The 25,678-nt window shown below is 42.6% G+C and overlaps 1 protein-coding gene across 2 annotated transcripts in view; it reads left to right on the top strand.

The window, feature by feature from the left end:
- Positions 1-25,678, top strand: part of eIF5B (eukaryotic translation initiation factor 5B) — a 128,344-nt gene that overhangs the window by 88,130 nt on the left and 14,536 nt on the right. For both annotated transcript variants that reach the window (XM_069338626.1, XM_069338627.1), the window contains 5 exons: positions 12,501-12,668; positions 12,940-13,073; positions 16,064-16,283; positions 16,956-17,183; positions 18,975-19,118. In XM_069338626.1, the coding sequence (XP_069194727.1) occupies positions 12,501-12,668; positions 12,940-13,073; positions 16,064-16,283; positions 16,956-17,183; positions 18,975-19,118 (894 nt within the window). The remainder of the gene's footprint in view (positions 1-12,500; positions 12,669-12,939; positions 13,074-16,063; positions 16,284-16,955; positions 17,184-18,974; positions 19,119-25,678) is intronic.

Genomic DNA, 25,678 nt, shown 5'->3' with positions numbered 1-25,678 from the left:
AAATGCTACAATCTTCAGTGTCCGGAATTCCACGTGAGAGGTACACAGCGTTATAGACGGGAAGATCAATATGACACTACTGGAAATTTTTTAGAGGAAGGCAGAAACAGAGTAGAAAATATAAGAGAGAGGAACAGTCGGATGGAACCACTACAGGATTACAGAGGGGAAGGGAGATACCCACAAGACTAGAATACAAATTATCAACAAGCACACAGGTAACTACACCACACAACACCCGTCCTACTACCAAAACTGGACGAATCACTTCCAAAACAACACACCCTGGACCTGGGTAGAGTGGGGGAAGAACTACCAAAGCCCACCAGAAGTGACACGCAATGTGGGAAATCATTCATATTTGCAAACATACAAGGCTTGAAACCAAAATCAAGAAATAAAGTTAAGTTCATAAATGGCCTCCTAATAGAATCGAACTCAATATTTGGTGCATTTACAGAAACCCACACAAAAGACCACATGGATAGTGAAATCTGGATTCCGAATTATAATCTATATAGATGTGACAGAGTAATTAGGTCCAGTGGAGGAGTAGGTCTGTATATTAAAGAGGAGCTGGCATGCACAGAGCTCCTGAACTCGTCCAATGAGGTGGTAGAGGTACTTGGAATCAAGGTAGAAAATATGAATCTACTTATTATTTTAACACTTTGGCGTGCCCCGCCCGCCACCCCTCAACTGTGCGATTTGGGTCCCAGAGTTTCACGGGAGCGCGCGTTAATTCCAAAAAGTGTATACTCTCCAACTTTGTCACCTTAATTCTCGTCCTACGAGATTAAATTTGGTACCATTGTGTTCGCAATAGAATTCTCTACAGCACTAAATGCATATAAACTCCAAAAGCCTGGCTAATTACCCGCAGCAAACAGAGAAAGTGCGAACGAGTTACCCAGGAGCGCGCAAAAGCGATAAAATGTGTTCACTCTTTTCACTCTGGTCACCTCAATTTTCGTCCTAGGTCTTTCATTTTGGTATCATTGGGTTCGCAATAGAATTCTCCAGAGGAACATTAGCATATAAAATAAAAAAACTTGGTCACGCTCCACCCGCTAACGAGTTGAAGACGGGCCACGCATTAACCGCGAGTGAGCACCCAAACGCCTTCCAGCTACACTCCCAATTCCTGCCCACAAATGTTTAGTATTTAGTATTTTAGTATATGTAGTATTATAGTTTAGTATTTTTTGTGTAGTAGTTGTACATTACACAAGCATTGTAGATAGCCATTTGCACAAAATAGATGGTCATTTTCTTCGTCCATTTGTGAGTTTTTCCTTATGAAGTGATAATATTTGATCATTTGGTCAAAGTGATCAACACCTTTTATGTTTGTATTGTAGTCACAGATTGCATTCGGCTTGTTGATAGTTACCAAACAGTCCCAAAAAATTGGATAAAAACCTGATTTTTGGCAATTATTTTAGTGGATGACGCAATGCTGCGTCATCCCCGAGATTACCGACAGTAAACGGATGACGCAATGCTGCGTCATGCCAGGACTAAAGTGTTAACACTTTCGCTCGGGGATGACGCAGCATTGCGTCATCCGTTTACTGGCGGTAATACCGGGGATGACGCAGCATTGCGTCATCCACTTTAAAAATTCGCCAAAAATCAGGTTTTTATCCGATTTTTTGGGGACTGGTTTTAAAATGTGCGCCAAAGTCTTCCCATTTTCTTTGTTGAGCCTTGTGGCCCTCAGGCGGCTTGGCACACGCCGTGGGCCCATTGTCTTTGCTCCACTGTTGTGACCAATGTCGCCTCCCCTCGCATCTCAAACGTGTGAACATTTTCGGCTATTTCCCGTGGCTATATTTCTTACTGCAGCTTTAGAAACTATCTACGCTTACTCCACGATGGATAGTAATCATGAACAAGGCCCTTCCAGGAAGAAAATTGCGAAAGAATGGCTTGAAAAGGGTGGGAATTGGGAGTGTAGCAGGAAGGCCTCTGAGCACTCACTCACGGCTAACGCGTGGCCCGTCTTCAACTCGTCGGCGGTTGGAGCGTGACCAGCTTTTTTTTTTTATATGCTAATGTTCCTCTAGAGAATTTTATTACGAACCCATTGAGACCAAAATGAAAGACCTAGGACAAAAATTGAGGTGACCAGAGTGAAAATAGTGAAAACATTTTATCCCGTTTGCGCGCTCCCGGGTAACTCGTTCGCACTTTCTCTGTTTGCTGCGGGTAATTAGCCGGGCTTTTGGAGTTTATATGCATTTAGTGCTGTAGGGAATTTTATTGCGAACACAATGATACCAAATTTAATCTCGTAGAAGGAGAATTGAGGTGACAAAGTTGAAGAGAGTATACACTTTTCGGAATTAACGCGCGCTTCCGTGACACGCTGGGGCCCATATCGCCCTGTCGAGGGGTGGCGCGCGGGGTGAGCGAAAGTGTTAAATTAATATACAAACCTCCGGATGCAACAGTTGAGGAATTCACTGAACAGATCCACAAAATAGAGAATATCCTTGATAACCTAGCAAGCCCAGTACCAGTATCATCTTCCTTGGAGATTTCAACATACCCAGTTTAAAATGGAGAATAGTAAACAATAACATTATAGCAGGAAATCAACCTGGAAATAACCAACCACAGGTCAGAGAACTACTGAGATTGTGACAAATTCTCGCTCAGTCAGCAGATTACAGAACCAACTGGGAACGAAAACATGCTGGACCTGATATTCATGAACAATGAGGAGCTAATCAGACACATTACTATCTCAGACACTACGTACTCGGACCACAAGCTCATTGAAGTGCAAACTTAACATTAACACTTTCGCGCTCTCCGCAAAGGTCACTCAGCCAACCGAATGTGCGCGCTGCGTTTTTATCGCTTAAGCGTAAAAACAAAAATGTGTATACTCTTTTTACTCTTCTGACCTTAGTTCTCATGCTACGTATTTCATTTTGGTACCAACGTGTTCACAATAAAATTCTCTAGAAGAACATTAGTAAAATAAGTCACGAAACATATAGGGATACCAGCACCAAATAAATAACTACGTAGATGACTCGCCGTGAGCGCCCATCAGCAACAAAATGTTTTTACTCTTGGGATTGTAATCACCTCCACACTTGTTCTACAGCGTTAATTTTGGTATCAATGGACTCGCAATGAAATTTCCAACGGTGATATGAATATAAGCGTAGAATAATGATGCAGCCCGCCCGCAAGAGTGTGGGAAGTGGTGAAATTGTTACCCGGTATCGGTGACGGGACGACGCACGGCGCTTTGAAAGTTTATACTTATTTCACTCTCATGACATTAATTTTCTATGTACGTCATTCATTTTTATGTCAATGTGTTCGCAATAGAATGTTCTATGTGCCCATAGGTAAAAAATATCAACAAAGCGTAAGTTAGAATAGCGACAAATATAAAACAACGCTGGAACATATCAGTGAGCGTCAAACACACACAAAATATTTTTACTTTTGTTATGTTTGTCAAGATTATACTTGTTGCACACAGTTATTTTTGGTTGTATATTGATCGGAATAAAATTCCCTAAACAGACATATGCATATAATACATGATATGGGGGAAGAATTACCAGTATAAACGGCTAAAGTCACCCACCTGCAACCCGTTCGGGACAAAATACCATTTGATCGAAGTTATCCACACCTTTCATGAACTTATTGTACCATGCAGCCTAGTGGTGAGAAAGAGAGCCTCATAGCTCGCAGTTTGAAACAAACCCAAAGTAAATCGGATAAAAATTGAATTTTATACAAATATTTTAAAAGTAGACATAACTTTATGTCCACTATGCGTTTACGTTAGACGAAACCGAACGCGCCGGCGCGTCCAGATAGCGCGAAAGTGTTAATGGTAGTAGGCCCAAGAGAAACAACAAGCGAGAAGGGTTATTCAATAAATTCAGTTTTAATAATAAGAGGATAGACTGGGAGAAAATAAACAGGGAACTTACAACATTCAATGGGAAAATGTTCTAAGAAATAAAAATCCTACACAAGGAATAGAAAAACTGACTTCTGAAACATATGAAGTATGTCTGAAACATGTTCCTTTGAGGAAAGCCAGAAAGAGGTCCAATGTAGAAAGAGAACGCAGATGATATTACAAAAGGAGGAAGAAATTAACAGAATGCTTAAGCAGACACGACTCTACATACAAAGAAGAAATAATTTAAACAGGGAGATTGAAGAAATAGAACAGAGACCGAAGCATTCTTATCAGACTGAAGAAAGGCAACTAGAACAGAAAGCAATTCAAGAAATAAAGAAAAACCCAAAATATTTCTTCACATATGCTAAATCAAAAGTGAAAATCACAGCCAGTATTGGACCTATTCATATTAGTGAAGGTTCTTACACTGAGGATGACATAGAAATTAGTGAAATCCTAAAAAAACAGTATGAGGAAATGTTTAGCACTCTGATACTCAGCATGAAAGTGGAAGATTCGGACAATTTCTTTATGAATGACACTCAAACACCTGTAAATATAACTAATATCAACACGAGCGTGGCAGATTTTGAAAGAGAAATTGACAATATGCCCATGCACTCAGCCCCGGGTCCAGACTCATGGAATTTAATATTTATAAAGAAATGCAAAGTGCCAGTAGCACAAGCACTCACTATAGTGTTGAGGAAGAGCTTGAACACAAGAGAGATACCAGATGTGCTTAAAGCAGCAGACATTGCCCCTCTACACAAGGGTGGTAGCAAAGCATTGGCAAAGAATTATAGACCAGTTGCACTAACGTCCCACATAATAAAAGTATTTGAGAGAGTGATCAGGAGTCAGGTCACTTGATTCATGGAAACCAATGACCTCCACAATCCAGACCAACATGGATTTAGAGCAGGAAAATCATGCCTCTCACAGCTACTTGACCACTATGACAAAATCACTGAGGCATTAGAGGAAAAACATAATGCAGATGTCGTATACACAGATTTGGCAAAGGCATTCGACAAATGTGACCATGGAGTGATTGCACACAAAATGAGGTCAATGGGTATAACTGGTAAAGTAGGGCACTGGATACTCAATTTCCTGTTAAACAGAACACAAAGAGTAACAGTCAATCAAGTAAAATCGAGTCTGAGCGCAGTTAAAAGCTCTGTACCCCAAGGTACAGTCCTTGCACCACTGCTGTTCCTTATTCTCATATCAGATATAGACAAAAACACAAGTCACAGCTTCGTGTCATCCTTTGCAGATGATACAAAAATCAGCATGAAAATTACCCCTGCCGAAGACATTGATAAACTACAAACAGATATCAACCCTTAAAGTGCGCATCACGTCATATGAAGTGTAAATCGTTTTACCAGTCAACTGCGCTTCACGTCATATGACGATTATGGGTACCGCGCACGATTTGAATGGCCCGCGGTGTAGCTGGGGGTCCCATACGCTGCCCAGGGGCTATAGTAAACAGCGGCCATTTTGAAAAAAATTCCCGCTCACGAACCGAAGGCATGGGAGACCTCAGTTTAGTGAGAGTCACCATGGCGAGCGCACGGTCAAACGCCTCACTGGCACGCACCACTCGATCCCTCACCCCAGAGCAAATAGCCCACAAATTATTCTCTGAAGGTGAAGAAAGTGTGTGTGATGATTCAGACAACGATGAGGATTATACACAGTTGTCGAGTGAGAGTAGCAGCAGCAGCAGCAGTGAGAGTGACAATGCTAGGCCTCTACGCTCACCCATGCCTCCTTGGCCAGTTTCTACCGCAATTCTACCACGACCTCACAGTTCCTGTGGATATTTTCTGTTTGAGGGTGACGAGTCAGAGGGAGGTGACTCCTTTTCTGGGTTTAGTGACTCAGATCATAGTTTTATTGAGCCTGTGGCTGGTACCAGTGGTGTAACTGGGCGAGAAATTGTCGCGTCAGCAGCATCTCGCCCAGCCAAGCGCCACCGCATGGCACCACATGAGGGACCAAGACCCTCGTGTTCACGTGCATCCACCTCACGTGCACGTAGCCGCCGTGCTTCTCGCAGATGGTATTCAGCTCCTGGTCGCCGGTATGCATCGCTTCCTCGCCGTCTTTCCTCTGCATCTCGCAGGACACCTGGTGTACTTGAGTGGAGTGATGGTGACGATTTTATTCCTAATATTCCTCACTTTGACGATAAAGATGTAGGGATTGCAAACCTTTTCCCTAATCAAGGTGAGGACATGGCTGAGATGGAATATTTTACAGCATTCTATGATGAACCACTCATGGAATACATTGTGCACCAAACGAACCTGCATACTGCTTACCTGATTGAGAGGGAAATCACAAAATCTTCACGACTGCAGCGTTGGAAAAATACCACAGTTGTGGAAATGTATGTGTTTTTGGCACTCTGTTTGTTGATGAAGCACTGTCACAAACATGCAATAAGTGACTATTGGAGCAAGGACCATATAATACCAACACCTTTATTCGGGAAATATGTCACGAGACAGGTTTCAGATACTCCTCAGGTGTCTACATTTTGGAAGTGTTCAGGACCGAACACCTGATGATAGACTGTGGCGAGTGAGGCACTACATGAACGATGTTATTGGAAAATTCAGAGATTTTTATGTACCAGCACAGAAACTGGTGGTTGATGAATCTCTCATACTTTTCAAGGGACGTGTTCCATTCAAACAGTACATTCCCTCAAAACGAAACCGATTTGGCCTGAAATTTTTTGTTCTTTGTGATTGTGAGACAGGATACGTGTTACACATGATTTTGTACTCGGCTAGTGATGTAGACATTCCCGGTAACGACGAACATGGATTCTCGGGGAGTGTAGTGAAGACCATCATGGCTCCGTGGATGAACAAGGGACACATTTTATACACGGATAATTACTATACAAGTCCCTTGCTAGCTCGGTTCTTGCTAGAAAATAGAACCGGATTGGTTGGTACAGTAAAGCCACAACGAAGGGAAATGCCTGTGTTTGACAACGACATTGCAGTTGGTGAGTGTCAGAGAAGGAAAAGTGATAACGTTCTGTCAGTTCGGTGGAAAGACAAAAGAGAGGTGAACTTGTTGACAACAATTCATGATGGAACAATGGTGAACAGTGGGAAAGTGAACCATAAAACAAATGCACCACTATATAAGCCAGACTGGGTTTTAGACTATAATATCAACATGCGGTTGATTGATAAATCAGACATAATGATTGGCACTGCAGTGTGTGTGCGGAAGACATGTAGGTGGACGAAAAAAGTGTTCTTCCATCTTGTGGACATGAGCATGCTGAACTGTTTCAACATGTACCTTGTGAGAACTGGACGTAAGCCCACTTTCCGTGACTTTGTATTTGATGCTGCAATACAGTTATTAGGAAAGTTTGCAAAAGATGTCCCAGGTATTCAGCGGCCCATCATAAACCCACTGTTGCAGCATGCTGGTACTCCACGCCTCGCTCACACTGAAGGCTTCCTAGCACACAGACTCAAGTATTTGCCACCAGCTGGGAAGCGTGCAATAGCCCAACGTGATTGCTTGGTGTGTAAAACAACGACACGTAGAGACAAACGGAAGCTTGTGGAAACATGGTGTGAAATGTGTGGTATCCCATTATGTGCTGTCGACTGCTTCAATGACTACCACAGTCTAGAATACTTCTAAGTGTGCTTCAAAGTGTGTATAGCGTGTGCGAGTGTGTAAATATGTAAACAAATTGGATAAAATGCGCCTAGATATTGTAAATAAATAGCGCGAAAATATATTTGTGGCAACTCTGGCTGTTTGAGGACCGCGCGCAACGCCTTTGGGGCGTGTACTGCATGAGCGAACATGCAGATTGTGACGTCATCACTGAGCTTTCCGGAGCAAAAATGAGGATCTTAAACATAATACAGGGTATAAAACACAATCAAATCTGCCCACAGTAGGAAAACAGCATGTCAAGGATTTGGGAATAATGATGTCCGACGACCTAACATTTAGGGAGCATAACCAAGCAAGTATTGCGTCAGCCAGAAAAATGATAGGATGGATTACGAGAACCTTCAAGTCCAGAGATCCCATCACAATGGTTGTATTCTTCAAATCACTTGTGTTGTCCCGTCTTGAGTACTGCTCAGTACTCACTTCCACCTTCAGAGTAGGAGAGATTGCTGAAATCGAGGGAATACAGAGAACATATACGGCACGCATAGACGCAATAAAGCACCTAAATTATTGGGATCGTCTCAAAGCCCTCCAAATGTACTCACTAGAAAGGAGACGAGAGAGATATCAAATAATATACACCTGGAAGATACTGGAGGGCCAAGTACCAAATCTACACAGTAAAATAACAACGTACTGGAGTGAACGATATGGAAGCAAATGCAGAATAGAACCAGTGAAGAGCAGAGGTGCCATAGGCACAATCAGAGAACACTGTATGAACATCAGAGGTCCGCGGTTGTTCAACATCCTCCCAGCAAGCATAAGAAATATTGCCGGAACAACCGTGGACATCTTCAAGAGGAAACTAGATTTATTCCTCCAAGGAGTGCCGGACCAACTGGGCTGTGGTGGGTATGTAGGCCTGCGGGCCGCTCCAAGCAACAGCTTAGTGGACCAAACTCTCACAAGTCAAGCCTGGCCTCGGGCCGGGCTTAATGAGTAAAAGAACTCCCAGAACCCCATCAACCAGGTATCAACCAGGTATCACCGACCCAACAGGCAGCATGACGGAGGCAAAAGCAATGAGCGTCCCCTCTGAGACAAGGGGATAGAGCAACCCTCAAACTCACACAAGGTGAGAGGGGACCCAGGGGGTCGCATCCATTGGACCCCTTGAATCCCCACGAGGTTTCCCAGGGCCCTTTGACTGTTATCTTTAAGGGTAAGCCCAGGCAGGGTACTGATAACCGGCGTCCAAGTCTACCAGTCAAACTGCTAAAAACTGAACCCCCAGGATGTGTCCACTCACAGTGGAGGGGGGCCAAGCAGGGGGTACCACCGAACACAAGAAGTCAAGACCCTAAAATAACAGGAGGCCGGGGAACAAAAGCAGACTCCCCCCTTCCCCACCAAGCACAAACAAAAAATGAAAAGAAAAACCACACAAGAGGACAACATTCCCAGAAGGAACAGCCAGGCACTGTAATAGGTGAGAACTAGCTGCGCAGTACCCCGTGCCCCTACCCGTGCAAAAACTACTACTTACCCCAAGGTAAACAAGGGTAGAAACCCCCAAAAACACTCTGAGCAGTCAATTACCGAGCAGCAAAAGAGCAACAGAGGTAGACCCCAAGGTGACTTGTGGAAGATAACCCCAAGCCCCAAGGGTGGTACTTACAGGGCACTTGTGGAAGGGAACCCTAAGCACATGCAGCCTGAGTACCTGTGAATATTACTCCCAGCTCACATGCCACTGTAAGAGCAGTACTGGACACAAGGCACAGCACAACACTGAGAGAATCAGGAGCTGGAGCCATAACACCAAGCTTCATTACATCATGACGTCATGCTCGTTTGCTCGTTTTTCATTTGGGGAGTTCTGTCCAATTGTTAGCTTTCAGTAGTAGTTTTAACCAGGATAGGGGTTTGTTTTAAGGCACTTACCTTTCTGGGTCCCCAACCTGGTTGATGGCAGACACAGAATGTTTCAAACACATTTGCACTTCTATAGGCCATTGCTCCTCATGCCTCTGAGTGGGCTCATGGTCCCCAGTAGGCCTAGAACTCCATTCACACTAACTGATGCCAAAGTCTAATAATACATATCAGCCTGGATAGTTCCGGGAAGCCTCCAGGTCTCACGCAGAAAATGCTGTTTTTTTCACGTTTTTGATATTCAGCCTCTGAACTGAGGAGAGTAGCCGGTAGGGAGGTTTGGGACCCCCCCCCCCCCTGTCCCCTACCCAAGGAGGAGGGGAGTTGCGCAGACAGATGTGCGGCGGTTGTGGTGACGTCATGCTTGTTTACTTGTTTTTGATTGGTAATTCTGCTTGCTAGTTCGACTTTCGGTTTGCAATTTTTGACCAGCAGTAGTTTGTTTCGGAATTCCTACCTTTCTGGGTGCCTGACCTGGTAGATGGCAGACAAAACTGCTTCCAATTACACGGGGGTGTCTTTTGGCCATTGCTCCTTGTGCTTCTTCTTGAGGGGGCCAGGTTCTGGCTCTGGTCCCCAGTAGGCCTAGAACTCCATCGAGTGACTGTTGCCACGGTCTAATATATGCACATCAGCCCGGTTCTTCTCGGCTTCCATTTTTATAGATTGAAATTGTTTGCTTTTTTTCATATCTGCTAAGATTCCTGTGCACAAGGATGACTGGAATATTAATTGGAGTGGAATTCTCAGCTCAGTTGGACATTCTCACAGCACCCAAGGTGAAACCCCATCTGGTCCAACTGCTGTATTTCTTCGTAGCCCCTTGAGTAACTTTTCCACTTCGTCTTGAAATACCTCTATGTATTCTATGGTGTGCTCTGGAAGTGGCATTGGGCCTGGCACTCTCAAATCCTTATTTTGTATAAACACACTTTGGAATTGTTCATTTAGCATGTCACACATTTCTTTTTCATTCTCAGTAATCCTGTTCCCAGTTCTCAATCTCTGGATTTTATCCTTCACCTGCAGCTTGCTTTTAATGAATTTATAGAAAAGGCCTGGATCTGTTTTACATTTGTCCACTATCCCCCTCTCAAAGTGCTTTTCTCTCTCCTGACTTCTGTGTATTTGTTTCTTGCTTGCTTGTAGTGATGGTATGTTTGAGGGTTGAGCCTCTTCCTATATTAAACCCATTTTCTTTTCCTTTTCTCTCTGGCCCTCTCACAGTTTCTGTTTTCTGGTCCTTGATCTCTGTTTTAATATGAATATTTGTGTGCCTTCATCGTATATTTTACAAAATTTGCAATACATCTCATTTACGTCCTTGCCTAGCACCAAGTCTGTCCAATTAAATTCATTAAAATATTTTATAAGTTTCCCATAGTGTCCTCTCTTAAAATTGCAGTTTATCAACTGTTTCATTGTCCCCATTCTCTTCTAGATTGTCGCAATGCATATTAAATTTCCAACAGGACGTGATCATTTTTTCCCAAGGGAGAAAGGTACTGGTTGTCAAATATCTGCTTCTTTCCTGGTGTATATTAGATCCAGTATTGATGGAACATCCCCTTCCCTCATTCTTGTGGTCTGCTTAATGTGTTGATACATGAATGTCTCCAGAATGAGGTTTAAAAATGAGTGTGTTGCAACTAAAGATTCATAAAATCGAGGCTTCGCTGTAGCTTTCTTTACCCTACCTGATGGCTACTCAACCTTACGGGGCCTGACGGCTGAATGGACAGGGGCCTGATGGATGAGTGGACAGCGCTCAGGATTCATAGTCCTAAGGTTCCGGATTTGATTCCCGGTGTAGGCGGAAACAAGTAGAGTTTCTTTCACCCTGATGCACCTGTTCACCTAGCAGTAAATAGGTACCTGGGAGTTAGGCAGCTGCTACGGGCTGCTTCTTGGGGATGTGTAACAAAAAGGAGGTTGGTCGAGTATCGGGACACTAAGCCCCAAAATCATCTCAAGATAACCTTTGTTTATTTTTCTTTCCTAAGGGTCATTTTGTAGTAGTATGTGAGTGAGGTGGGCAGGTAGGTGTAACCTTTGGTGGTGACCTGAGATGACATCTGGTGTTAAACTTGGTTTGTTGGCATTGGGAACCACTTTCCTGTATGTATCATCTACTGAAGATACATTGTTTTGCTTCACTTGTGCTTTGTGTGGTTTTTACACAGTCATTAGGTGGGAACCCCATGTTCCTCTTGCCTCTATGAGTACACCAGATTATGGTTACTGTATTTGATAAGCTGAAATTCTAGAGGCCTGGTAGCTAGTTGGGTGTCTGTCACTGTGGTACCAAAGCCATTGCCAGAAAGCAGTGGACACTGCTAAGAAAAGTTCATTTCATTATATTTAATGCTTGATTTAATTCAAACTTACAATGTTCACATAATGAGGAATTGTATAGAATATTGCAAAGATACCCAAGTTATTGGGTTTACAAAGGCATAACATTATGCTGTACTATATAGTACAGTACTGTCATTCCATAATTTAATTTTCCATTAGACAATTTGGTAAATGAACAAAATGTCGTTTTCCATAACAGGCTTCTTTGAATAATAAAATAGTCCCTAGAAACACAAATATAAAATTTTACCCAAAGAAAACATTTATCATTTAGTTGCCCCGTCATGAGTGCCATGTTTTCCACTTCAGGAGATAGGGACATAAAAGCTCAAGATAAAAATATTTCTAAATAGTGTACATCTTCAAGCTGTTATCCTTTCTGAGAGCCTTAACCACATATTAGAAACAGTTGGATGATACTGTATGAATATAAAATATAAGTGAATTAAATTGATAGTTGTCATAGAATAATGTATCTTTTTCTGTGTATAAATTGCAGGTAAAGTAAATTACCTAAACCACATTTTTACCATATAGTAGTTGAATATTTCATTGAATGTCTCTTATTCCATAGGGCTTGAATGCTGCCTTGTTTTGGGAGAACCCTGATCCTCGTTCCTATGTTTCTCTAGTGCCCACTAGTGCCATCTCGGGTGATGGAATGGGTAATTTAATTGCTATGGTATGTGATATGTGTCAGCAAAGACTAAACAAGAGATTAATGTTTTCTGAGCAACTACAGGTATGTAGTAATGACGAATTTTCAAGTTGAGAAACGTGAATTTGTATATACAGTATATGATGTGTGTAGTATACAATACAGTATCTCAAATAATTATCAGCAGCAAATTTTTTAATTATTGTATATCTATGATATGATTGTATAGGTATATAAAATAAATAATTTTTATTTTCTGTGGATATTAGTTATTTCATGCTGGAACAGCACTACAATAATGAATTTCACATCTATAGCATAAATGCCAGTTAAATTTTGTTTATTTTGTTTTTAGTGCACCGTCCTAGAAGTCAAAACCATACAGGGTCATGGTACGACAATAGATGTAATCCTGGTAAATGGTAGACTTCGTGAAGGAGATACAATTATTGTAGCTGGTACAGAAGGCCCTATAGTTACGCAAATCAGGTAACACACAATTCTATGTATTATAGAATAGCTAAATACAGTATTCTCCTGCTTGTTCACAAAGGGATGTGAAATTTTTTGCTCAGTATGCACATATTCTATTATCTCTTATGCCAGTATGAGCTTTATACAATCTTTGCTCCTCTTCGGGTGTGTTTTCTGGGCTCTAATTCATGGCCTGCATTTGTCCACATTCCCAACTCTCCCCACCCACTCTTCCTGCAAAAGTGTCATTGTCCCATCTTCTTGAATCAGATCCAAATTCAAAAGGAGGATGGGTCCTTTTCTACTTTCTGGTTGAAGTATGAGATGATGACTTAATCCTGGCTGGAAGACAACCTTTTGTTTTCTTTAGAAAAATGGCAGTTATAATGTCATGCAGGAGTGCTTGCCTGAAAGGAGACTGCTCCAGTTTTTCAGGTTTTGCTTGAGAACCCTTCCTTTTTGACTGAACAATCCTGTTTGCCTTTGCCTTGTCCCACGATGTCAGTGCCCCAGTTGCCTTCAGCGAACTATAAAGTTTGAGTGTTCTTGGCGAAGGTCCTCTTATTTGTGCAGTGCAGGTCTTATCCAAACTGTTTCTGGATGATTATTGGTCCCCATTCTGAGCTTCCCATTGTCCTCTTGCCTTGTTGTCTACTGCTGCAGTCATGGATGTAGTTTCAAAATTGTTTGTCCCACTCCTATAGGACAAGGTAACAGATTTATATGCAACTCATTGTGCCTGCCACTTTCCATTTTGGATTCTTACCAGGAGTCTGCTTTTTTGCTTTCTTTTCCCTTTATCCTGTTCTCTTCTCTCTTCTCTCTTGCTGGAGGTGGAGGTTTCATGGGTTTTGGCTTTAACAGGTTCATCTTTTTACCTTCCTTCCCAGAAGTTTCAGCTGCGAGAAGTGGCTCCAATTCTGACTTCAGGTTAGTCCGGTACCCACTTTTTTTGGAATCCAGGAGGTAGGGGTTCTAGTACATTGGTTGTTTAGGCAAGAGTAGGTCTACCTGTGCGCTTAGTAGTGCAACTATTTTTGGGGCTTAACCAGATCAGGTGTTCATCTCAGGAGCCATCATCATAATTTTGGATTGTGTGTTGAAGTTTGCTACCAGTTGTTGGGTTAAGAAGCTTCATGCTTTTTGCATCAGTTTTGTTGCTTTGGCATAGGGAATGAGATTCCTACATACTGCAGGAGTCCTTTTGGTTATTGATGCTTAATAAATAAACTTAGTGCGTCGAGCTTGGCCCCAGACCGGGCTCAGGGAGCAGAACTCACGAAACACTTTCCAGATATACACCAGGTAAAAAATCTTTCTCTGAACCACAATTTGATTCCTTTATGCAAATATTTTGATAACTTTTTCTATCAAACCTTACTAGCATCCATCACATTAAATGGCAATGCTCAAGTCATACATAAGAGTTGCAAAGCTTAATTCTTAAAACTGACCCCATGTTCGACTAAGGCACTCATAAAGGCTCATTTTGGTAGCGCAGCAGTAGAATCCAACTTCTAAATTTTAAAAACAGACATCGTGATATCCTCTTGCAAGTACTGTCTCCACTCGATCATTCAGACTATATGGGAAGGACCCTCAGCCGGATTATCACATTTTTCGGATAATGGTACTTTTTCACCTACGAGTCCAAAAGTGACCATTTCCAACTATTTTTATACTACAAACAACATAATTTGAATTGCCTTGCCACATATAATTATTAAATATTCAACTAGAAACCTCAACTTACCTTGTTGGTGTTCGTCTTCTTGATTGATGCCACACATCTTGAAGTTAAGAATTCTTAACAATTTATGTAACCTATATTAACACAACACTTAAAATTACTGTACAGTTCATTAAGCAAAGTTAGTTTTGACTGCCAGCTGCTGAAGCCTCACTGGTTGAAGGCGCTTGGCTTGCCTATGACGCCTCACTTGTTAAAGGCGCTTGCTTGCGCCTCGCTTGTTGAAGGCACTTGGCTTGCCTGTGGCGCCTCACTTGTTGAAGGCGCTTGGCTTGCCTGTGGCGCCTCACTGGTTGAACAACGCGTAACTTGTCTTTAATTGCTAGGACAACCTTCTTCCTCTTAACACCTCCAGAAGGATTGATGCTGCTACCAGACATAGTCTTGGCCAAAAATGTTCAAAGTTACCATGAAAATAAAAAAGCTATTTAAAAAAATATTTCACTAATGGCGCAGCACTATGTATAACACGAGGGACGGGAGCACATGGGTTGACCAGTGTTGGACGGGTCCACTTGGGCCAGTTATAGTACGTTACGTAGGCCACCAGGAGGAAAAAAATTCACAATATTTTTGAAGGAAACTTCAGCCTGTGCACATTGCTTTTAGGAAACTTATTTATTTGTTATTACATAATTACTAGTACTTATTTCATTTGTTTTGGCTATGATTAATTGTTCTAAAATTAATGGTAATTCCTGTACCCAGGTGGTCCCTCCCGACGCTCCCCTCCCACCCTCCCGACACCACCCACCCCACCCCAACCTCCTCCACCATGCGTCTAAGAGCCACAGGCAGACGGGATTAATACGGTATGGCCGAATTTTCATCCGGCCAAACCAGCTTTTATCCGATTCCTGTGGCCATTTTGGCCGGATATTGTGATAATTTTATCCGATCACGATTTTGGCCGTATAAGGGCGTTTTCCGGATGTTCGAATCCCGGATAGTCGCGGGGTTACAGTACATTAAAAAATTGAAGTAAGTTTTATTTTATTAAACCTTAAAATTCTGCACTGTAATATATATAAAAAAAAATTGTTTAATAAAATGATTGATTCCAAGAGAACATTATTTTTCCCATTGTGCACAACTAGGAGTAAACTGTATGTTTGATGCTGTAATTGAATTGCTAATGCACATTCAAATGTTTATGGTTGTTATTATTATTATTACCAAATTTGCACAATTTCAATTTATGTAGATAATTGTATTTTATTGGAGGCATGGATTGGCATTACAATTTTTCTTACAGGTCTTTACTTTTGCCTAAACCATTAAAAGAAATAAGAGTGAAAGGTCAGTATGATGAATTTAAAGAAGTTACAGCTGCACAGGGTGTGAAAATTGCTGCCCGTGACCTAGAAAAAGCAATTGCTGGACTAAATCTTCAAGTTGCATACCATGAGGATGAAATTGATTTGCTGAAAGAAGAGGTGGATAAGGAATTTAAAGCTGCTATGAGGTCCATTAAGGTAAATGGTTTGAAAAATACTTGTATGGTATTTTTATGTTTGCCTTGTAAATTTTGTGATATACATTTTAACATGAATAGGATTCTGTATATTATTATAATTAAAGTAGATTTTTTAAAGATATTCTATAATAACTAAGTATTATTAATTTACAAATAACTTAAAGAAGTGAAACACCATGCTAAATTTAATTTGTAGATGAAATTTTGACTTAATGTACTGAATTTACACATAGCCATCTGATAGATTTCCAGTAAGTGTATTATTGACCTCAAGTGCAGTACTACATTATATTGAAAACTAAATATAAGTAATACTGTTTTGCCAAAATATATTTTCTGTTGAAATCTATGTAAATGGGCTTTGATGTTCTGTAGTTAAATTGTTGTCTTTACTTTTCCAATTGGTTTTTATGTATGTACAGTAGTATTACGAATGTGCATTCTAATTTGCACAGTAGTAAAATATAAGCAGCACACTTAGAAATCGGAGTGCACAAAATATACAAATTAAAAATACTGTATGTATTTTGAAGACTGAAGAATGGCACACTTTTGTAAAAAAAAAAAAAAATTATAGCATGTATAAATCAAAGGGTTGCTGATGCCAAATGCTTCACTTTTATCGTAATGAATTATGCGAATAGTATGAAGTTTTTGTTTTTTTTTTTAGGTGAAGGAGCGAGGTGTTTATGTTCAGGCTTCAACTTTAGGTGCCTTGGAAGCCCTTCTCGAATTTTTCAAGGCCAACAGTGTACCTTATTCTGGTATTCGTGTTGGCCCAGTAGTTAAGAGAGATGTGATGAAAGCAGCCGCTATGTTGGAACATGACCCGATGTATGCAGTCATTCTTGCTTTTGATGTTAAAGTTGAAAAGGATGCACAAGAATTGGCTGACAAAGTAAGTTAGATGTATACTTCATTCCTCTAAGCTTAAGTATCTATCATTGCTATAAATTTTGGACATCACTGAATTTTATATAACTATTAAGAATAGTACAGTAGGCCTTCACTGTTAAGAACCCAAGTGAAGCTCATGATGTCGATTCCCACTCTCGAAATTAGGCACACCTGGCCACAAGTAATTAAATAAGTAAGTCTAAGGATATAGAAAGTCTATGAGAAAAGAACCAACAGTTTACTGGATGAAAATCAATAGTAACATAAACTATTTACGTATGTACAAGTTACTCGAAAATTAGTAATCATTGGCACTTCAGACTCCAGCTAGATGGTAAGTTAAACTGATCAAGCTTAAGATACATGAAACTCAATATTGATACACTAGACTTGGCTAGATATTGTTAAGTTAAACTAGTCACCCACTTAATTTACCGGTATATAAAACTTAGTAACACTGGTACACTATACTACATTTCGATACATTAAAGTTAGTAGTTGTAATCTTAAATCAATGTGAACTTTATCATAACTCTAAAGTCACCATGGACTATATCAATATCAAAGTCTCTGGACTGTATAACATTAAAGTATTTAGTATTGGGTAACTTAGCAGGCCTTGAGAAACTTTGTCACAGGTAGTCGCTCAAAAAAACTAAGTCTCCCCAATGACTAATAATTTCAAAAAACAGTAATCACTGAAAAAAAGTTAATCCCAAATGACTTTGAAAAAATCTAAGTCCCCATACGGACTGTCAAATAAAAAGTCACTTGAACCCACAAAATCAGTCAGAAACATGAGATACACTGTTAATAATTATTAAAATAATGCTGATGATAACAATCCACAATATCTCTACATTCTTCTTACCTTACCCTGCACGATACAAAAATACAGTGCACCTCATTTCAGTGAATCTCCGGCTTGGTCGCACACTTTTCAGGCCGGATTTACTCACTCGTTTCGATATGCTCTGTTTCGCCAAAGCGGGGGATGTGCAGATTTGCTTACAATGTTGGGACAGAGTTCACAGAGTGGTGAAAAACTTTCCCATTCTATCACAGGTTACAATTAATAATTCCTTCATTTGAAAAGTTGGATCGCACAAGTGGACAAGTGTGTTTTTTAATTCTGCCATCATGATTTTTTTTTTTTAGTTTAGTTTAGATTAGAATGTTATTTTCAGATGTATAGGGCTATGCACAGCAACCTCTCACCTATGCAGAGAATGAGTCATGATCATGATTATCTTCATCAATCAATCAAAAACCATGATTATGAGATATTATGAGTGACATGATAGAGGTGTTCAAGTAGATGAATGGACATAACAAAGGGGATATTAATAGGATATTTAAAGTATCAACACAAGACAAAACACAAAACAATGGGTATAAATTTGATAAGTTTAGATTTAGGAAAGACCTGGGTAAACTCTGGTTCAGTAACAGGGTTGTTTATTTGTGGAACCAATTACTGCATAACGTGTTGGAGGTGACTTGATTGTTTCAAGCATTGGTTGGACATGTATATGAGTGGGATTGGGTTGTTAAAAATAGGAGCTGCCTCGTATGGACCAATAGGCCTTCTGCAGTTACCTTTATTCTTATGTTCTTAACGTGGCTGAAAACAAATAACCCATCTCCCCCTCACCCATCTGTAATACTGTATTCTACAGACATGCTAGGAAAAAATGCATGTACCCATATGAGCACAGGTCTGCTTCTGTAATAACAAACTAAATTGTATATTGATATTCTGTTATTACTAAAGTTTAATTCCTTTATTTAGGAAGGGGTAAAAATTTTCTCGGAGGAAACCATATACCATTTGGGAGACCGCTATGTGGAATATATAAAGGATTACAAGAAGAAGAAACAAGATGAATTCAAAAACGTTGCTGTGTTCCCATGTCGGCTTAAGATAATTCCAACGGTGAGTTAAAATGGTTTGGCTTCTATTTTATTTGTAATATTTAAGAATTATTATTAATTACTGTATTTGTTATGTATAAGTTGTTGCTAATTCTGAGCTATCTCATTCAGTTTCTTCCTGAGGTGAGATTCTACTATGTCAGTACAAACTGTAACATGAAATTAGGTAGGGTAATATTCTCCTATCAGAGTTGCAGGGAACTTTCCAGCAGTCACTTCAGCTATAATGGTACAAGAGCACTGGAGTATACCATCTATTCTGAATGACCTAGAAAGCCCAATCTAATTCATTTAAAGTCAAATCTTGTTCAAGGAGCTCATTGGCATTAGAGACCTCCAAGGGTGCTCTAGATAACAACTACTTAGCCAACCAGGTCATTTACCGGCTGTCACTAGATGGCAATACCATATATATGTCTGGGGGTTTTCCAAGAGAAATTTTTCCTGTCCATCTTTCATGTCTGCCTGGCAAGCAAGGACCAGATTTTAATTAACTTGTTTTACCTTTAAGAAAGTTTATTTTCTAGTGCATAGTGGGCCTATGTATACATGTATGTGCTTTCATGTGTTTGTTGTGTAGTTACAGTATGAGATCAATGCTCGTGGTGTTCTGTCTTCCTTGTACTTTGTCATATGAAGCTTTGAAACTACTGACTGTTCTGGCACCCACCACCTTCTCATCACTCATTCCAACGTTGGTGGATGTTCCAACCATCCACCACTCTGTATAAGTGAACTTTCTGAATTTTTTTTTAGCTCTTTTGTTTGCTGTTTAAGACTCTGACCTCTTGTTCTTGAAGTTGCAGATTTCAAGAATTATTCATTGTAAATTTTGTAGATTCCTATTGCTATTTTGTAAATAGTGATCATATCATATCATATATATATATTTTGTAAATAGTGATTGTATTTTCTTCTGTCTTCTAACTTTGGTATATTTAACACCTCTGGCCTCTCCTCATAGCACTTGTGTTTCGGCTCCAGAAGCGATTTTTGTTGCATGTCAGCACATTTTCCAGTTTATTAATATTCTTCTTGAAATATGGTTACCATACAACCACTGCATATTTGAATTTTGGTCTCACAAAGGTTATGAATAATTTCTTCAATATTTCACTATCCATGTACAGTATTTAAAAGCAGTTTATAAGTTTGCAATGGTAGCATAGGCTCCTAACACTCATGTTCTTTGTGTGGTCCTCAGGTAATGGTTTTCTAGCCAGAACCATCCCTAGATCTTTATCAAAATTATCTTTTTTTATATATACATAATTTATAGGTTGTGTGTGGCCTATTTTCTCTGCTTCCATATTCCACAACATACTGCTGAGAATTGTGACCTGCATCCTCAAAAGAGCAAAACAACTCCCCCACAAAGAAAACAAGCAAAACTTCGTCCAGTTACCCCCCCCCCCCCACAGGGGAAGGGGGAGCCGCCCATCAGTCAGTTCTTTGATGACATTCCGAGTGGTCACTGTCACTCTGGCTCCATGTTCCCGTTTTATTTTGTTTTCGCCCTTGCAGCTGTGTTACAAAAAGATGTGTGCGTGTGGTCAGGAGTTTTCGAGTACTGGAGCAGCATGCTCCTAGGGCCACCTTCCCTAGGTGCTCTGTAAATACTGGTCTTGCATGGTTAGGGTTATCTTCCCTGGTGCATTCAAGAATCACTCCCCAGTTGGGGAACTAACTCGCTTGTGGTTGTCTTCGCCCTTGGGATGTGCCCTTGGGTGGAATTTACAAAAGTTCTTTACACTCGAGATACTCTTGGCCAAATATTGTCTTGGAGTATTATTGAATATGTCTTGTTGATGCCAAGAGTGAAAGGGGACCATGAGCTACTGTTAAGATGTCCTTACGAATTGATGTTGGAATAACTGAGTCACATCTGCCCAATTGTCCTCATCCTTAAGCTTACTAGGACAATATTTATGGTATTGGAGATTATTATCTTTTAAGTAAAATCCTTGAATGCTTTCACTCTTATGTTAGCAAGATAAAAGCAACGTTTCAAGGAATCATCAGAAGTTTGTTACTTACAAAACTCTGACAGGTTGAGATTGTAACGTTGATGGGTAGATTAGATACACAGTGTTTAGTGAGTTTCATATTTATTTAGTAGTCCGGGATACCGCAGTGTCGTAGACGTTGAGACGGAGCTTGGAGCAGAGCAGAGAGCTGAGTGTGGCCGGAGTCACGTAGCTCTATGTGGGAGAGCGTTGTAGCTCGATGCGGTCTAGTCTGCTGCCTGTTTTGTGTCAAAGCTGTAGCGTCTTGGAGACGATTAGAACTGCTTAGGCCGAGTGCTACATTCTTGACTGGAAATTGTACTGTTTGCTATTTCTTATATCGCTTGCTTATATGGTGACTACACCTCGGCTCCCTCCAACAAGATGAGAAGAGTAGTACCTGTAATTGGGGAAAGGATTGTAGCCTCTGTAATTAGTGCTAATTAGTTATGCTATTAAGATAATGAGATAATGGAGCGAGTATAAGATTAACTCGCTGCAAGATTTTGCAGGAGGCCAGGTACGTCTTGAGGGACAATGGCTACTAACACAGGTGGTTAAGTTTTAGCACGGGGGCGAGTAGTAACTTGTACAGGCTTGGAGATCGTTGAAAGGTCTTTCAACACATTTTCCTCATTCTCTGCCATATATGTCATGGCATGGTCTTCTTCTGTAACTGTTGTACTTACCTTGGTTGTTGATTACAGATGAGACATCCCAGGTGGTTTAGCTTTTAGAAGTTTGTTTGGTAGACTTGGGCGTCGGTTTGCAGTACCCTGCCTGGGCTTCCCTTAGCGTGTTAAGAAGGCTAAGGGCTCTGGGAAACACCGCGGGGGCTCCATGGTCCGATAGATGTGACTCTTGAGTCTCCTCTCGCTTTGTGCGAGATTGAAGGTTGCTCTGTCTCCTTGACTCAGGGCGACACTCACTGGTTGTCCCTCTGCCATGCTGCCTGTTGGGTCAGTGATTCTTTTGACCCGGAGTCGTGTGACGTTTGTTGTTTGTACATGCTCCAGTTTACCCAAGCTACTGAACATATGAGGGCTATCTTGAGATGATTTCGGGGCTTAGCGTCCCCACGGTCCGGTCCTCGACCAGGCCTCCTTTTTGTTACACACACCCAGGAAGCAGCCCGTATCAGCTGTCTAACTCCCAGGTACCTATTTACTGCTAGGTAACAGGGACATCAGGGTGAAAGAAACATTTTGCCCATTTGTCTCTGCCTCTACCGGGGATTGATGGAGGCGGGGACAAATGGGCAAAATGTTTTTCACCCTGATGCCCCTGTTACCTAGCAGTAAATAGGTACCTGGGAGTTAGACAGCAGCTATTAGCTACTTACTAGGTGTGTGTAACAAAAAGGAGGCCTGGTCGAGGACCAGGCCGCATGGACGCTAAGCTCTAAAATTACCTCATGATAACCCTCATGTCATGTTCAGTATCGTGGGTAAACTGGAGCACATACAAACAACAAGGATGCAGGCAGCTGCTGCATTGCATGCTAGATTTAGGTTGCTGCAACGCACTAGGTTGGTTGCGGCCCGGAGGCCCTGAGATTGCCCTGTTTTGGTTATAAGGACCCGGACTTGAGGGTGGGAGTCTCTTCGGCTCTGGTTCCGTCCGACTTATCTAGTCCTTCCCCTTCTGTTGTGCACCCTGTTGCCCACCCTTGCTTTCGGCTCCGAAGTGTCTGAGGATTTCGGAGTCTAATTGGTGTTGAGGCTCGGGTGGCCTCGGGGGGGGGGGGGGGGGTCTCCTGGGGTTGTGGCAGAGGCGTTCAAGCCTGGTCCTCCAGCCGGAGCTTCTGGGTCTGAGCAGTGGGCCCCCCTTCGTTCCTGCCTTTTCAGCGGCTCTCGCTTTTTCTTTAGATGTGGGGGGTTTGGAGGCCTGCTCAGCCCTATGTCCTCAGGGTGAGGCCCCCAGAACAGAGGAGGGGTTGACTTGGGGTGCCTTGGGCCCCATTGAACCCCACCTGGATTTTTCTACCCTTGGAGCGGGGCTTGGTGTTACAAGGAGTGGGGGTTCTCTTTTGCTCCCTCCTCGTATGAGTTGGACTTGGCGTCTACCCCTCCTCTTACCCCTTAATGATCCCTTGGGTTCTTCAGTCCCGTCCTTCCGGAGATTTTTTACTTCCCGCGTCCCGTCACAAGTGGTGCGGGAAGCCCTTGCGGCTTACCTCCTGCGCGACCCCAGATTATGCTTTTGTGATGGATCCTGTTCCTTCATGTACGGATCTTCGTGTCTGTACTGGGATCGTTATGAAATTCCAGAGTCGTCCTGATTGGCAGACTGCCCGATCTTCTCTTTGGAGGCTTGGCACACATTCTGTCGGTCCCGCCCACTTGAGTGGAGGGAAGCTTAGACGGCGTTGCAGGTTTTCCTGGGGGGGCGACTTTGAGCGTCTCAATGCTTGTTTGTTCATTCCTGCCCTTCCATGGGATGTTGGTGTGATGCAGCTTTATGTGCAGGTTCCTTTCCTTTCAGCTGCCTTGATCGCGGAGGATTTGCGTACATGTGGCCTGCTGGCTTTGGGCCTGCATTTCTTCTCCCTCCTCGAGCTGTCCTCGGATTGGCTTTAGTTGGATGTGGAGGCACTTGGGGCCGCCTTTGGGTCTGGTGCGCTGCCCTCGGCGGTGTGGGCATTGTCTGTATTGTTGAGGCTGTTGACGCCGTTTCTGTGGGATGCGGTTTCGCGTTTTTTTTTTTTTCTCGACTTGCGTGTCAGCAGGCAGTGCTTGCTTGCTGCTTTGGAATTTGTTTGGGCCCTGACTCTTCGGTTCTCCTCGCCCTTTTGTCCTCTGCTGTGGTGCTGTATCTACAGGTGACTTCGGCTAGTTGCCATCCTATATCCGACTTGTTGGTTCTCTGGGGGGCTCATGGGACCCTTCACGGAAGGGTCGTGCCAGGGCTCGGGTTCTTCCCGTCATGGTAGTCCAGTGGTACCAAATTTGGGGCAGGTGCGGCCTCTGGTTCCGTCTTTTTCTATCAGCGCAGGGATCACTCTGTGCGCTGCTTAGGTTCTCGTAAGGTGCGTTGGGCCTTTCGCGGTTCGTCCCATTAATGGGGCGATGAGGGGGAGGCCCGCTCAGTTCGCTCGTGCCTGGTCCCACGATTTGTGGGCTTTTTGAGTCATTTCAGGCATCCTGTAGTGGTGTTGGGTGACTCCTCCTTCGGGGGGTTCGGGGCTGGTGGGAACAGGCCTCCTCTCCTGCGCTGTTGAGTCGTCTCGGAGTGGATTTGCTTTGGTGTGGTCTAAACGTCCTCGTCCCTCAGGTGGGTTTCTCGTCTGTTTCCGGTCCCGAAACGGGACTGTGTGGATCTCTGGTTCATTCTGGACTTGTCCCGTTTGAACCCGTGGGTTTATTGCCCTTTCTTTCGGATGACTACTCTGTCCCAGGTCCATCTTCTGTTGGAACCAGGCACTTGGATAGTGCCCCTGGACCTCAAGGATGCGTATTGCCACGTCCCGATTCATCCAAGGTTCAGGGACTGGCTCAGTTTTGTTGTGGGGCGTCAAGGTTACTGCTTTCGTTGCCTTCCATTCGGCTTGAATCTGGCACCTCGCATTTTCACACGGCTTACTCGGGTCGTGGTGACTCACTTGCGTCTGTTGGGTGTTCAAGTTTTGGCCTACCTCGACGACTGGCTGGTTTCGACTCCCAGCCAGTCTGCATGTCTGCTCGCCATGGATTTGCTTCTTTCCTAGCTCGTCAGATTTTCAGGGCCCCAGAAGTGGATCTCTTCATGTCGGCGTGGTCGAGGCGTCTCCCGGTATACGTGGTGCCCTTCGCCAACTGCGAGGCTGTCGGGGTTGACGCTTTTCGGCAAGACTGGGCGAGGTGGGGTTCCCTGTGCCTCTTTTCCCCTGGTTCAGCTGTTACTCCGGGTCCAGGCTCACTTGGAAACTTACCAAGGGAGAGTCGTCCTTCTGGCTCCTTGGTGGCCAGCCCAGCCTTGGATTCAGGTGCTGCTTGCTCGGTGTCAGTAGGGGCTTCTCGTGGCTCTGCCTATTTCAACAAATCGGTCCAGCCCGGTATGAGGCAGCTTCATTCTTCTTGAGTTTTCACATCTGGAGTTTCTGATTCAAGTTTATCATCACTTGTATGGGGCACAGGTGGTTTATTTGTTGGTCCCCCCACCTATGTGCTTCTTCTCAACAGCAGTATGAAGTTTCCTGGCGGTCCTTATGGTTTTTCTTATCACTGCATAAGTGTTCTTCGGTCTCTGATAGGGTTGTTTTGTCCTTCTTTCGTGGTTGCTCCAGGACCGTCATCTGATGCCGAATACTGTCGCCTTGTATCGTGCAGCGCTGGCAGAGCTGCTTCAGCTTGCGTTCGGTGTTGTTGTTACTTCTGCCCCGTTTTGCAAGCTGTCTTGTGCGTTGTTTCACCTCCAGCCTGCTCATGCTCCTCCTGAGCCGTCCTGGTCTTTGGACTGGATGCTCTCTTTTCTCTCTCCTCAGTTTGTGGTGGCCCCTTCAGTTCAGGATTGTTTCTCTTTAGGCTCTTTTCCTGTTGGCATTGGCCTGGGGGTCAAGTCAGGGCGCTTCATGCTC

Source organism: Procambarus clarkii, chromosome 40 (genome assembly GCF_040958095.1).
Source record: "Procambarus clarkii isolate CNS0578487 chromosome 40, FALCON_Pclarkii_2.0, whole genome shotgun sequence".
NCBI classification, from domain to species: domain Eukaryota; kingdom Metazoa; phylum Arthropoda; class Malacostraca; order Decapoda; family Cambaridae; genus Procambarus; species Procambarus clarkii.
This window is presented reverse-complemented; position numbering and strand designations above follow the sequence as displayed.